Here is a 13,762-nt window from a genome sequence, read left to right as displayed (position 1 = left end):
CTGGACTATTGCAACAGCCTCTTTCTAAATCTGCCTGTCTCTACTCTTCAACCTTTACAACTTATCCAGAACAGGACTGCAAGACTTGTCCTTGGCCTCAAGCCCAGTGATTGTATCTCTCCAGCTCTGAAATCTCTTCACTGGCTCCTTGTGGCTGCAAGGATCAAGTTCAAGACCCTTTGCATCGTCGACAAGGCTTTCTGCGGTTTTGGACCACACCACCTCCAACTTTCTGTTCCTAAACATATTCCTTCTCAAGCTCATCCTCCTCCAACTCTGAAGGTCAGATGCTTTTCCAAGCAGAGAGTGGGCGCAGATCTCTTTCCTCGGCTGGGGCCTCCCTCTGGAACCGCCTCCCTGCCGCTCTCAAACTGGAGTAGAACCATCCCTGTTTCTGGAAGCAACTCAATACCTTCCTTTTCGCATCCGCTTTCTCTCCCCCCATACCCCCCTGCTGATGTCCCCGACTGCTCCATGCACTGGTCACCTGGCCACCCACTGAACTCTAGCCCAGGCTCCTGCATGTCCAGTTGCCCTCACGCTGCCTCAGGGCTCCCCCAACACTTAAGAGTCTGTATCTGCAACACTACAGTCCCTTCTCTCTGCACTTATGAGCCACCCTCCAGCAGCACTTATTGAGTTACCTTCACTCCCCCCCCCCCCGGCAATTCTCCCCTCCCTCTTCCCTGCACTTGCGTGATCTGCATGACACAAGGCCTAGTAAAATCATTGTTTTGTCCTCCTCCCGTTTCCCCCTACTTGCCTTGTTGCGCTTAGGAACACTTATATGCAGGCGTCTTATAAATGGCTTATATCATATCACCAAATGGTTTTGGGCACAATAGTAAGCACAAGGTAGGCTTGAGCATATTAAATGTATTGCTTTGCAACACACAGAGGCAGAGGATAAACAGACAGCTCGACTGGTTTCTAGATTGAGGGTTCTGTCGTCACTACAATTCCAAGTGTCAGGTGACTCTTGAACAGGTCAAAGCACACTTGTTGCCTTGGCTACAGGCTTATGGTGATCAATAAAATTGAGATTTGCATACTGCTGGGAATGCTGGATGGTCCTCCATCTTAGGCCACTGCTGTGTGTAATGTCACAGCTTTGGTGAAAAGTGTGCCCTCTCCTTATGTATGTGGAGGATAATGAATCAGCCTTGGTTCATAGTGTTGACAAAAGGGATTTTGTCTTTGTGCATGCTTTACAGAAACCAGGAATGAGAACCAGTGGAAAGAGTAAGGGCCCAGAGACAACTGCACAAAAGTGACTTAGTGCCTGGCCTGATCTGTCCTAGACCCCAAAACTGTTAGGAAAGAAAGCCTACAATGCTTTTGGATACATTTAGGAGAGAAGCTTGAGCTGATGGCATACAAGCACAATGTTAAGCAAGGAGCTGGCAGATAATGTTCTAGATTGGCACAGTTCACACGTACCACATCTCAGGAAGTCTCACTGGAACCTTTCCAAGTTGCAATGATGTGGGATGGAGTCTATGCTCCATCTAATTTCTGCTAGTTTGCAGTTTGAGTTTGGGTTACATTGATTCTCTTCTACGCCAACATTGTAAAAGCTTTGATATGTATCCCATCAGTATGCTGTGGCGATGAGATGTAGGACAGACACGTGGTGCATCGCCTGTGGCTGGAATGGAAGGCAGTGGATGGAGGATTCTGGACAAAACAAATGATCAGATGGGGTGGAGACCATTATCTCCAGCCACCCCCTCCCCCAACCCCCGTCCAAGGCCCTTAATTCTACGTTCCCAGCTAGGCTCCCCACCTCTCCTCCAGGGTTAGTAAACAGACATGAGGAAAACAATAAGAATCATAGTCACCACTGTGAGAAGTCAAAAGTGAGGGGGGGAGATTGGGGCAGGAGTCACCGCTTCCCCCAATGAAGGGCAGAACTGGTGCAGAGAGTGCAGACCCTAGTGTGTGATGACAGAGCTGCCACCACTCTACCCCTAGTGTGTTGTGTGGAAGCCATGGGGGCAATGTACTAACTTGGCCGGCTGATAATCCGTCAAGGCCGCATAGAAATCATCATTGTCGTCATCTCTGTAGGAAAACCTGCAAATTGGCAAACAGGCTCTGAAAACAGGCGCATGCAACTAGCAGAGCAAGCATTGCAAGGCACTTCAACCGCCAGCATAGCAGTGCATTCAACAGTACTGTAAACAACCTGAAACACTTCACCCACCAGCAACATACTGCACCTGGCAGTAGCCTACTTCAACTGCCTCCATAGCTTTTTGCATGCCAAAACATTTATCAGTCAGAAGCATTGCATCCTTTAGCATAGCAAGCAACCTACCACACACCCACCCACACAGTAGAGGTCTGTACCAACACACCAATGCAACCACCAGGTTACCAACATTACGTGCCAATTATACCACCACTTTAACACACACCTGTAGTGCATCCACCAGACCAGCACTGTATCTCCCACAGAACAATGCACCACTCGTCCACATAGACACAAATCAGAACTTCAGCATCCATGCAGTGGCCATGAGACCCACCTATATTGCACTCAACAGCAAAACATTGCAAAATTTAACATTGGTGGTATCATGGGACAAGCAATGAAACGCTTCAGGCCACACCCGCAACCCAGGCCCCCTCTAAACGCATCAGCATCAAGAAAACACAAGTGCACATGATTCATAAAAGATGGCCCTTAATGTAACCATTACAGAAAAGCTAAGCCGCAAGAGTCTTGCGAAAGTTAAGTCAATTATCAATTTCTTGAAAGGTGAATGGGAGCTTGTTCGATAGATGAAGAGCAAAAACAAATCTGCATTTGCCCCAAACTCAGAAGATGATTTCAGCATTGAAAAAAACCGCCAGCAGCACAAGAGGATTGGGAGAGAGATATTCGGCAGGTAGTTTTGCAGTTTACAGAGGCAGTCACTATGCAAGTTGTTTTGCAACCACTGAAAGTTCCAGTGAAAATGACACCAGTGCAGGAGGGAACACAAGATCCTTCAGAAAGATGATTATTCAGTTTCAGAGGTTCATGAGTTGAGGGCTTGAGCCAGAGGACCTAAAAGCTGGAGATGCAGAGTCGGCAGTAACCAGCGATGCAAGTTTCGTCCATTTGTCCTCAGGCACAGGATTCAGCTTCTGAGGCTGGGGTCCATTTAAGATGATCCCAGGGAAGAACAATTATTGAAGATGTTCTTGCAAGGTCACACCAGACAGGAGACAACCATGAAATGAGGACCAGGAGGCATGTTTGTGAAGTTGCAGAACAATGAACAGCACAGGCTGCTGGAGCTTCCCAAATGGGAGAAATTGAATCCTAGGTTGAAGAAACTCATAAGTTCTGCGCAAAGTCTTCACAGTAAGGGCATCGAAGGGGCTCCCACTTCTGGATCCAGCAATGCAGGAACAGTCGGAAGCTTCAGCAAGATTAAGGCTTGAAGAAAGAGCTGTGATGAAGTCGGCCCCACTCCATCAGGGAGAAGGAGCACCACAGTCAGTTTCTTCCAGCCTTCTGTAGAGGCAGAGCTTTGCCATCGCATTACTAACAAGAGAGTGGGTACCCTCTATGGGATCACATTGGTGAATCCCTGCCTTAAGAGTTATTTGGAAGGCAGAGCACACAAACTGAATCACTCCTTAATGCCTTACCTGATATCTTGCAGGAACAGCATGGGCCTTACTAGGGGACGCCAACCAAGGCAGTGATAGTATCCAAACACCTAAGTGGATCTAGGCAAAGGCACTGAGAATAACAGTGCCCACACAGCACCCCCCCCCCCCACCAAGGAATTAGGATGTGGCTAACCTTCTGTGATGTGTTCCGAGCTGACCCCATTGTAACTGTGGTAATAATAGCTGTCGCGTTGTTGGCTATCCAAAGGCTATACGATATTGTGGTGGCCATCTTGCATCATACATTGAAAGTTCTTCTATTTTAGTTGCCTGTTGGAATGCTGGACGTGGATACGGAGTCCATACACCTTTACATGAGCAGTGGCAAAGCATAAAGCTGTTCTAGAAGTTGAGTATGTTGGCATTGAACACACTAGTCTCTAAACATGTGCGGGAGAGTAAAGGCTATACACAGGCTACGCACTTACCCGGTGTCCCTGAGAAGCAGAGGTTTTTGGCTGGCCACTGGAGGGGGATGGGAGTGCAGGGTGTGTTATTTGGCACCTAACCACCTAGCTTTTCAGTTTGCAGTGTTTCTGCTGCAGACCAATTGGTGCTGTGCTTTGCTGGGCTTCCAAGTGCTTGTTTACTGGGTGTAGATGGTATTGATGTCTGCTTGGCGCCAGCTCGGAGGCAGGCGGCAACTTGTTTTTTAGCGTGTTCTCGAGGGTGCCATGTTTGGAGTGTTTCTTTGCTTGCTCTGTGCCAGCTTTGGCTGAGCTCCTGTTATGACCACTATTAGGCAAGATTGTATGCAGTACCCTGTGGGAGACTGCACCGGCCTTGACCTCTTGGCAATAGTTAACCCAACCTTTGGTATAGCATGTACTACACAAGTTGGTAGAGTGACTGAGCAGCCAGGCCGATCTCAAGAGGGGTCAATGTGAGCTGTAGAGTTGTAACACAGAGATTCACAGTGACAGGTATTCAAATAAACACATACACTCAACCTTTTTACCCAGAGCACAAGTTTTTGCTCTCCTTGTGTGGCGGCGCTCCAGAAAAGGCTAAAGGCGTTCCTGCCCTTTTGCGTTTAGTGGCAACTACTAGCGAGTCTTGTTTTATATGCCCTCTGATGTAAAGGGGGTCATTGTAGTGCGTTGAAACCTCTTCTCTATGCGTAGATGAACCACTTTTGTAAGTGTCGGAGCAGTGAGACTACAATAGAGGTATATAGGTAAACAGTGTTTCTAAGGAAAAATAAATAATGACAAACATTTTCAGTGACACCTGAATAATGAAAAATATGTCGACATTTATAGTAAAAGAATAAATGTGCGGCTGGGGTAAGGGATTAAAAAAAAGGCGGTAGGGCTTTGGGGGGGAGGTTAGTAAAACAGGGGAAACGGGTGTGTGGGGGGACCCCCAAATTAATATATGTGAAAAAGACCACATCTTCCCCCTGATCCTCCTACTCATCACTTTGAAGGGTCTTTTTCTTTTTTTAAAAGCCCAGTAATGATAGTGGAACCGCCTAGGTGACTTGACATTTGAATTTTACTAACTGCCACCGAAATTGTTGATTTTGGCACTCAAATGTTCTGTTTTATAGTGTGAATAGCTCATTTTGGAGCAGAATTCTTGCTGAAACATGAGACAATTGAGAGCTACTCAGGGCTGAGGATTTCATTTGGGAAACTCTGATGTTTGCATTAAAACAGGAGTGGAGTGATTTTGTGTGCCGATGGGGTTCGACTTGCTCAGCGTACTTGTGTCGGAGGTCGATCCTGGCCGATCCCTATGAGAATGTTTTATATGTTTGGCTTAATCACCAGAAGAAGCCTCCATAAAGCTTTAACTCTGCCTGTCGGACCTGGGGACTGGCTCAGGGGAATCTGAAGGTTCCCTATCTGATGTCTCCTAGGTGATGCCAACGAAACAGGGTCTGTCCAGCTCTGCCTTGGAGTCCTCCGCTACAGCGTGGATTTCTGTGGATGCCTCTGCCCGCATAGTCCACCCAGTGTTTTGACTGCCAATCTTTAAGCGTCTTCAGTTTGACGAACTTGCTGTCCCTGCAGTTATCCTCCTGGTGATCTCTACAGTGACAATAGTTACACAAGTTGTGTGCATCTTTCCAAGGAAATGTTTCCAGCTTTCCAAGAAAATATTGTATTGCATGTGTGGCAACAATTGAAGAGTATTTGACATAGTCGAAGCTGGTGGACAGGGACCCTTTGTAAATTAAGGGGGAAATAAATGGAGACATTTGCCAATATAAAACTAAGGTGTATGCCTAGCGACATCATAGTCCATCAACAGCTGATCCTCCAGAACCACAAGGCCTGCTATTGATGGATCATCTCAAGCAAGTAGCAGGCTCTGTCGAGTGATCATCGTAAATGAAGACGGTCACGAATAATAAGTATTGCTCAGTCTCGAGCCAAATACTGATCTTTATGAGCTCTGCATAATGCGACCAACTCGATGGTGGAAAGAAATCAATCTGAGGACTGCGACACGTGAAGGATCATGGGTACTCTACACGTCACAGTAGGGATAGTATTGCAGGAGCGCCCTGTCGATGTCCTATTATCGACTTTGAAAATAAATAATGTAATACTCTGCACCAAGCACTAGATGTCGGCCAATTCAAAGCATGTGTTTCTAAGCAGATCCACAAACCTCAGAAGTTGTTCTTACCCTTTACATAACTCTTTTGGTGAACAGAAATTCAAACATGTAGTTTAACTTACTGTAATGGATATGCATATAGACTCTGGTTGGTATGCGACTTTGTAAATTAAAATTATTAGTCACATCTAGCAGTCTATGGGAAGTAGAACTTTGGGTAGTTCTGAATTTGTTAATTTAATGAACACCTATGGTTAAAGTGTTTTATGTCGAGTTGACTGGGTATGACCCATATGCTTCTTTAATGATCCACAAATTTTAGTACCCAAGGCGGGGGGTGCAACCAATCAGGGTTCCAAGTTACTTGGTGGCTGCTTCCACCGCCCAGTCATCTTCACCTCAGTTTTGCTGTCCCTCCCACCCAGAGTCCCCACTTACCAGAATGCTTCAGCGGCAGTGATGCCCCCGCTGCTCTGTGGCCCTGCTGGCAGCCACGGAAATGGAGGAGGGGCTCCACTTGGAGCCCCGTCTTCAAGTTCCTTGGTGGACATTTGCATAAGTGTTTTGTATAAATGAACAGGGAGCCTCGTGGCAAGAACACATGCCTCTCGCCTACGTTATACAATGCCTATACTAAACTTATTTGCAGCACAAGATGCCATGGGAGTTATATAGACCAATTTTGCGGACAATGCTCAGATTCTCATCCCAATCACCAGTGATCACGAGCATGACTCCGCCCTCATCAACAAAATGTACTCTCATTCAAAATTGGATAGCTACAAACAGTCTGTGCCTGAATGGTGAAAAGACAGATCCTCATGATAGGCTCCCCGGCCAAACTAAAAATGCTGCATCTTGACTACATCTCCTTTAACATCGACGTAACGCCCATTCCTATATCAAAACAATAGGTGTGTACCTGGACTCCAACCTCACCATGAATAAACATATCAATACTCTTGCCTCGTCTACTGCCTACATGGCAAAACTCATCGCCCTCAGTCGACAATTTCTCACCCACATAACTGTATCACCCTAGTAAGAGCGCTCATACTCACAAAATTGGACTACTGTAATATACTCCTGCTAGGAACCACAAAGAAGAATTTAGCTAAATTACAACTCTTGCAAAACAAACGATCACGCATAAATGCATCACCCAAAAGGCACCCACATAGCTCAACAACTGTCTCGCCCGTAAAACATCAACTATACCTTTAAGATCTGGCTCTAGTGCATACTTATTCATCCCTCGTTTTAAAAACTCCAGGGTGGGGGGGGCCAGCTTCCCTGTAGCAGCACCAAGAATCTGGAATGCGCTCCCTCTGAGCATCAGCCAGGAGCCATCCCACCCCAGTTTCAAGAAAATAATCACACCTGGTTATTCAATAAGTACTAACCATCTTCGTCGAATCTTCAGTGTACAAATTGTAACCACACTGTACCTGAATTTTTTCGTTTTTTCTTCTTTTTTTCTGAGATCTGATTGTAATCAAATGCCTCACCATGTACTCTGCTTTACAACTGCCTTTGTAACCAGACAAGTAAGCTACTGTTTTTATGTTCTCTTTATGTCCTCTGTAACCAGATACGTTTTGACACTGTAACCATGTAACGTATGCCGTGATACCACCGGGTTTTGGCGTATTACAAATGCCATAAATAAATAAATTACTGTCAGCACCCAGGGGTGCTAATAGCGACATTTTTGAGTGGCCACTTTGTATGCAATCTTTCTTGAAGTTAACACCTTATTTGCTGTTGAAAGCACCAGATCTTTTTTTTCAATTGGTGGCCATAGTGGGCTACTGGTAAGCATACTAGGACACAACCAGCATTAAAATATTCTGAATGCATATTTGAAATTGTGAAAAAAAGCTTAAGCAAGTTCATACATAAATATTACACACCCTATCATACAAGTAGCGTGTGTGTGCGTGTCTTTAAGTTGCCATTTTTCATTGTGAATTATGTCTTGAGACAAAATGGTGGAAAATATTTAGGTGCAGAATGCCTATAATGCTTCCCTTCACCCTCATGTGTTGGTGTGATGTAAAAGCTCATTGTAAGTTAAAACATTTGTATTGCACGTTCCTCGTAAATGTGCGTGTGCGCTGTGTCTCTTTGTGGAGGTGTGCACATGTGTAGTGTGCGTGCATGTATGTGTATGTTAATATTATATGAGTGAGACTCACCCTGTATTTTAAACTCTATACCAAAAGTTTAATTCTCTTCTGACTATTATATTTAGCAGGTGTGTTGCAGTATACGATAATGGAGCTATGCGCAAAACTGGTATGAAAGCTAGCCATTATTAAAGTAATTGCATTTTAGGGCAGCTAAAATGACACCACTCCTTATGAGAGGTCTAAGTGTGTCATTTGTTCCCTGTAGGTTCTTTGCTCCTCTCCCGCCCGTACTACAACTGTACATTTCAGATTGTTTGAATTGTGGAGTTGGGGGGTCACATTCTTGGCCGTCTGTTCTAAACACATCACTCCACCCTTATAGTGAGGAAATCAAAACGCTAGTGTAAGTAGTGAAGCATCAACATATGTTATCACCTGCCAAGCGATGTTGACATTTATATGGATGCTCTAGTGTAGGAGGGCTCTATGGGGAACAGTACACCTAACCTATTGCCATTGCTCACATTAGCATGTACAAAAGGCGGCATCCACTACCAACCAAGTAAACACTGCACACGAAACAGGGACACTTGTATAGCATCACGCTTGCAGTAGCCACAACCAACCAGGCAAACGTAGGAAACGCATGCCAGTGGCCCCAAATTACAAGACCCACAACAAACCAAACAAATATTGCGCAAACCAGACAGACATACCAACATCGCAAAGCACACACAGTGCAGACAGCCAGCACACTTAACCAACAAAGCACACTCCAACAGCGACCAACAGCATGACCTGGACAGTTCTCAGCTGGCGAATCAGACCAGCTAAATCTTGCAAACATTACAGAAGACATTGCCCACAATCAACACAGGACTCAAGCCACAGATCATTGTACCAACAAAGCCAAAAAACAGCATATTAAAGAAAAAACAAGCATACTGCACACAGCAGCGATACCAACATAACGTGACCTAGATTGTGCCCATAAGCAACATATCAAACCATTAAATATTCAACACCAGAATAACAATTCAAGCGCACAGGGCTACCAACTAGCACCCACTTTACTCACTGTGCACCAACAGAGCACTTTGTTCAACGTCAACCCCTTCCCTGGTACTGCACACCGACTCCATTTTCCCACAAGCAGCAGGCATGCTGAGCCACCGCTTGGTTACACTGCCAACCTCCCCTAGCATCGTCATTCTCTACAGTGTGTGCATGCTGCCAAGAATGTTGCATGCATTGGGAGTTTCCACTGCATTCAGGTCGCAAGTGTGTCCCTTCATCCTTTTCCTGCAAGTGGTGCATAGTTACCCTCTGCGCAGCTGCTGTGGGGGAGGGGTATTGGACACACCATCCCCAGTTGGCACAATGCTGGTAAGTGTCACCTCGTCAATACTTTTACTGCTCCGCTCCTTCTTGCTGATTGGTCGTTGTGATTCCATGGACCACTCCTGTACAAGGGAAGCATTGGTTTATGGTTGGTAAGAATAATCCAGAAAAGAGAAATGAGATGGAAAGGAAAGAGCGCAGAGAGATGCAGCAACCAAAGAAGAGACATAGCCAACCAGGAAGAAGCCACACAGGCCCAAGAGATGCAGAAAACAAAAGGGGGTGCAGCAAGTAAAGGGTGGGTATGGAGACCCTGAAATAAGAGGCAGGTGCAAAGGTCCAGGAGTGAATTGCAAATAAGCAGGAGGCGCATGAGGCAAGTATGAGAGAAAAGCAGCAAGCTTGGGCCTAGGTCCAAGGAGGAAGACCTGTCACGCAAGAGAAAGGTGGAAAGGTCTAGGAGGAAGGCCGAGACATTTGACACTGCCCAGATTACTCACTGGTAATAGACATCACTCCGACTCCTCGACTTTCAGGCATAAGTCGTGATGTGAGGTCCTTCACCTTTAGAGACACCCCTTTCAAAGCAAACAGTTTTTACATTTCTTCCCAAATTGATAGTGACCAAGGCCCCCTACACTTTGGTATTGGGAAGGTGAAATACCCCTACACTCTCAGAGCCTACTGTCCATCTTCTAAACTCTCAAGCAAAGGATGGCACAGACGAAGGCGGGAGGAACGAAAGGTGGAGAGAGAGGAGGAAGAGTAGGACTTGTGGTACTCCGGTACGTAATCGGGACATGTCCCAGCCCCATACAACATCCATTTTTGCCTAATAAAACCCAAGATCACAATGATGCAACATATTTGCAGAGAGGATTCTTAATCCGCAGTACCCAAATATTCTCAACAGCATCCTGAATATGAAGGTTGTAATGTTTAATGGACTCAAGTGGCAACCCTACAAACGTCTGCCATAGAGACACTCTAATCAGTCCACAAAGCCGTAACCCTCCCCAACCCCAGCCAAGTCTTAAATAACATTTGGAAAAGAAATTCCCTTTTCCTCATAAGCAACAACTTCAGCATGTCTCACCCATGTATGTTAGGTAGTGGTGGCAGTTTTCCGTTGTGTCCAGCACCAAAGGCCACAAGTTGAAACAGAACAGCAAAAAGAACAAGTTACTTTCTTACCTGGTAACGTTCTTTCGATGGGATGGTCCGACGACGTATTCCATATCTATGACAGGTAATCACCACAGCTGTGCTGCTTCGGCAACTTTTTTCGGCGTCTGCGTCCTGCGTCGGTGCTCCGCCGTCGAGGACCTCCTCCGACGTCCGACGTCATCCGATGTGATAAGTAGGACGCACGACGCCCGTAGCCTCAGTTGTAGTTTTTTCCCCCAGAACGTGTGACATCAGTCTATTGCCAGTCAGACACAAAGCCTTGCGGAACGTAAGCTGCAATCGCAAAAGAAATTCTGCCGCGGGGAAGGTAGGGAGGGAGCGATATGGAATACGTCGTCGGACCATCCCATCGAAAGAACGTTACCAAGTAAGAAAGTAACTTGTTCTTCGAGGGGATTGGGTCCTCCGACGTATTCCATATCTATGACAGACTCCCAAAGCAGTACCAGAGCAAGGAGGAGGGAAAGAATTTAGACTCAAAATTTAGAATTGCCAATCAAATATCAGAGCAAAGGACTGCCTTGCCAAAGGCCAGATCCTGTCCTCGGATGGAATCGAAGGAATAGTGACGTACAAATGTATGTGCTGAAGCCCAGGTGGCTGCATCACAGATGTTGCGAATAGGAACACCCCTCTGCAGGGCAGTAGATGCAGCCATACCCCTGGTAGAATGGGCCCGCAAGCCAGCCGGTGGGTCCTTATCCGCCAAGCGGTAACACTCTGAGATGGCCAAAATAATCCAGCGAGACAGTCTGTTTCGTCACAGCTTGTCCCAAACGCTTACCAGCGTAACCAATGAAGAGTTGATCATCCACTCTGACCCGGGACATGCGTGAAACATAAAAGCTTAAAGCTCTCCTAGGATCAAGCCTATGGAGCCTCTCCTCTTCCTTACCAGGATGTGGAGGAGGATAGAACGCCGGACGAACAACCTTCTGGCTCAAATGAAATTCCGAAACCACCTTCGGAAGAAAAGAAGGACAAACTCGGACAACCCTGTCCTTGTGAAATACAGTGAAGGGTGGCTTAACTGAAAGTGCCTGTAACTCACTCACTCTGCGAGCGGAAGTAACCGCAACTAAAAACAGTTTTCAGAGTTAACAGCCTCAAAGGGCAAGAATGTAAAGGCTCAAACGGAGCACCCATAAGAAACTTAAGAACAAGGTTTAAATCCCAACCGGGCACCAGGAAAGGTGACGGAGGGAACACATTAGTGAGCCCTTTCAGAAACTGTGAAATCAAAGGGATTTTAAAGTTGGAACACTCTTCAGACGAGCGCTTAAAGATGGACAGCGCCACCAGGTAACCTTTAATGGTACCCACTTGCAAGCCCCTGTGGGCCAAAGAAAGTAAAAAGGACAGAACCATGGGGATATCACATGCAAAAGGATCCACATACTGAACTCTGCACCAGTCGCAAAACTTACGCCAACGGCAACGGTACAGAGACTTTGTTGCTGGCCGTCAGGCCGAGAGCAACACCTCCATCACGTCTTCAGGGAGGTCCCAATCCTTATACCTCAACCTTTCAGAAGCCAAGCATGAAGGTTGAGGGATCTGAACTCTGGATGGAGAACCTGACCCCCGTCCCGTGAGAGCAGATCGTCTCGGTAGGGAAGATGACGTGGAGGACAGATGGACAAGTCGAGAAGGTCCGGGTATCCCGTCCTCCGAGCCCACGCCGGAGCAATGAGGATCATCCGGGAACCGAACTTCCGTAGCCTCCGCAGCACTTGCGGGATGACAGGGACTGGAGGAAACGCGTACAGCAGTGGGAATGACCACTCCACCACGAACGCGTCTCCTAAGGCTCCTTTTGGAGGAAATTCCCGTGAGCAGAACCTCTCGCACTTCCGGCGACGGAGACCAACGACCGCTGACTGTCAGCTCGTTGGCATGAGCTCCCCATCCCGTGAGGGATGCATCCGTCACAATCGTCACCTCCGGCCAGGGAAGCCAAAACCGAGCCCCCTTCATCAAATTGCCTTCGACGGCCCACCACAGAAGGTCCCGGGCGACTGAGGGCGGCACCTGAACCGGGTCCGACATCCTGCCGGAGGACTGCGACCATTGCATCTTGAGTGCCCACTACAAAGATCTCATCCGCAGGCGAGCCTCTGGCACCAGAAGAATGCAGGATGCCATGAGGCCGAGCAACCTCAAGAACTCGAACGCTGGGAGCGTCTGGGCATGCCGAAACTTGTGCACCATCTGCTGAATGTGAAGAGCCCTCACCGGGGGAGGAAAACCCTGCCCCAGGGAAGTGTCGAGCACTGCTCCGATGTACTGGAGCCGCTGTGTTGGCGTCAAATGGGACTTCTTTAAATTGAGGGAGAAGCCCAGCCTCTGAAGGGAGTGGCAGGTGACGGACAGATGATCCAGGACTTGCTCGGGAGAGCTCCCCTGATCAACCAATCGTCCAGGTAGGGGTAGACGTGAATCCCCCCTTGCCGGAGATGCGCTGCCACCACCACCATGAGCTTGGTGAAAACCCTTGGGGCCGAGGTCAATCCGAACGGCAGGACCCGAAACTGAAAGTGCGAGTCGCCAACTGCGAACCTCAGGTACTTCTTATGCTTGGGATGGATCGGCACATGGAAGTAAGCATCCTTGAGGTCGAGAGACACCAACCAGTCCTGAAGCTGAAGGGCCTGGAGGACTTGAGAGAGAGTAACCATCTTGAACTTGTCCTTCCTGAGGAGTTTGTTCAAACCGCGCAAGTCCATGATGGGCCTCAATCCCCCGTCTTTCTTCGAAATCAAAAAATAAGGGGAATGCCATCCCTTGTTCCTCTCCGCTACAGGCACCAGTTCTATGGCGCCTTTCTCCAGCAGGGCTTGAATTTCCTGCACAATGAGCGG

General features: G+C 47.3%; 1 protein-coding gene across 16 annotated transcripts in view; it reads right to left on the bottom strand.

Annotated features, from left to right (window-relative positions):
- PACSIN3 (protein kinase C and casein kinase substrate in neurons 3) overlaps positions 1 to 13,762 on the bottom strand; it is a 564,411-nt gene that overhangs the window by 45,372 nt on the left and 505,277 nt on the right. For 12 of the 16 annotated variants that reach the window (XM_069623167.1, XM_069623169.1, XM_069623177.1 and 9 more), the window contains 2 exons: positions 9,696 to 9,835; positions 2,011 to 2,076 (listed from right to left, as the gene is read on the bottom strand). In XM_069623167.1, the coding sequence (XP_069479268.1) occupies positions 2,011 to 2,076; positions 9,696 to 9,835 (206 nt within the window). The remainder of the gene's footprint in view (positions 1 to 2,010; positions 2,077 to 9,695; positions 9,836 to 13,762) is intronic. The other 4 variants (XM_069623174.1, XM_069623176.1, XM_069623165.1 and 1 more) reach the window with 1 other exon arrangement.

The sequence above is a fragment of the Ambystoma mexicanum genome, chromosome 11 (genome assembly GCF_040938575.1).
Source record: "Ambystoma mexicanum isolate Mex_15411 chromosome 11, UKY_AmexF1_1, whole genome shotgun sequence".
NCBI lineage: Eukaryota > Metazoa > Chordata > Amphibia > Caudata > Ambystomatidae > Ambystoma > Ambystoma mexicanum.
The sequence above is the reverse complement of the archived record's forward strand: the minus strand, read 5'-3'. Positions and strand labels throughout refer to the sequence as shown.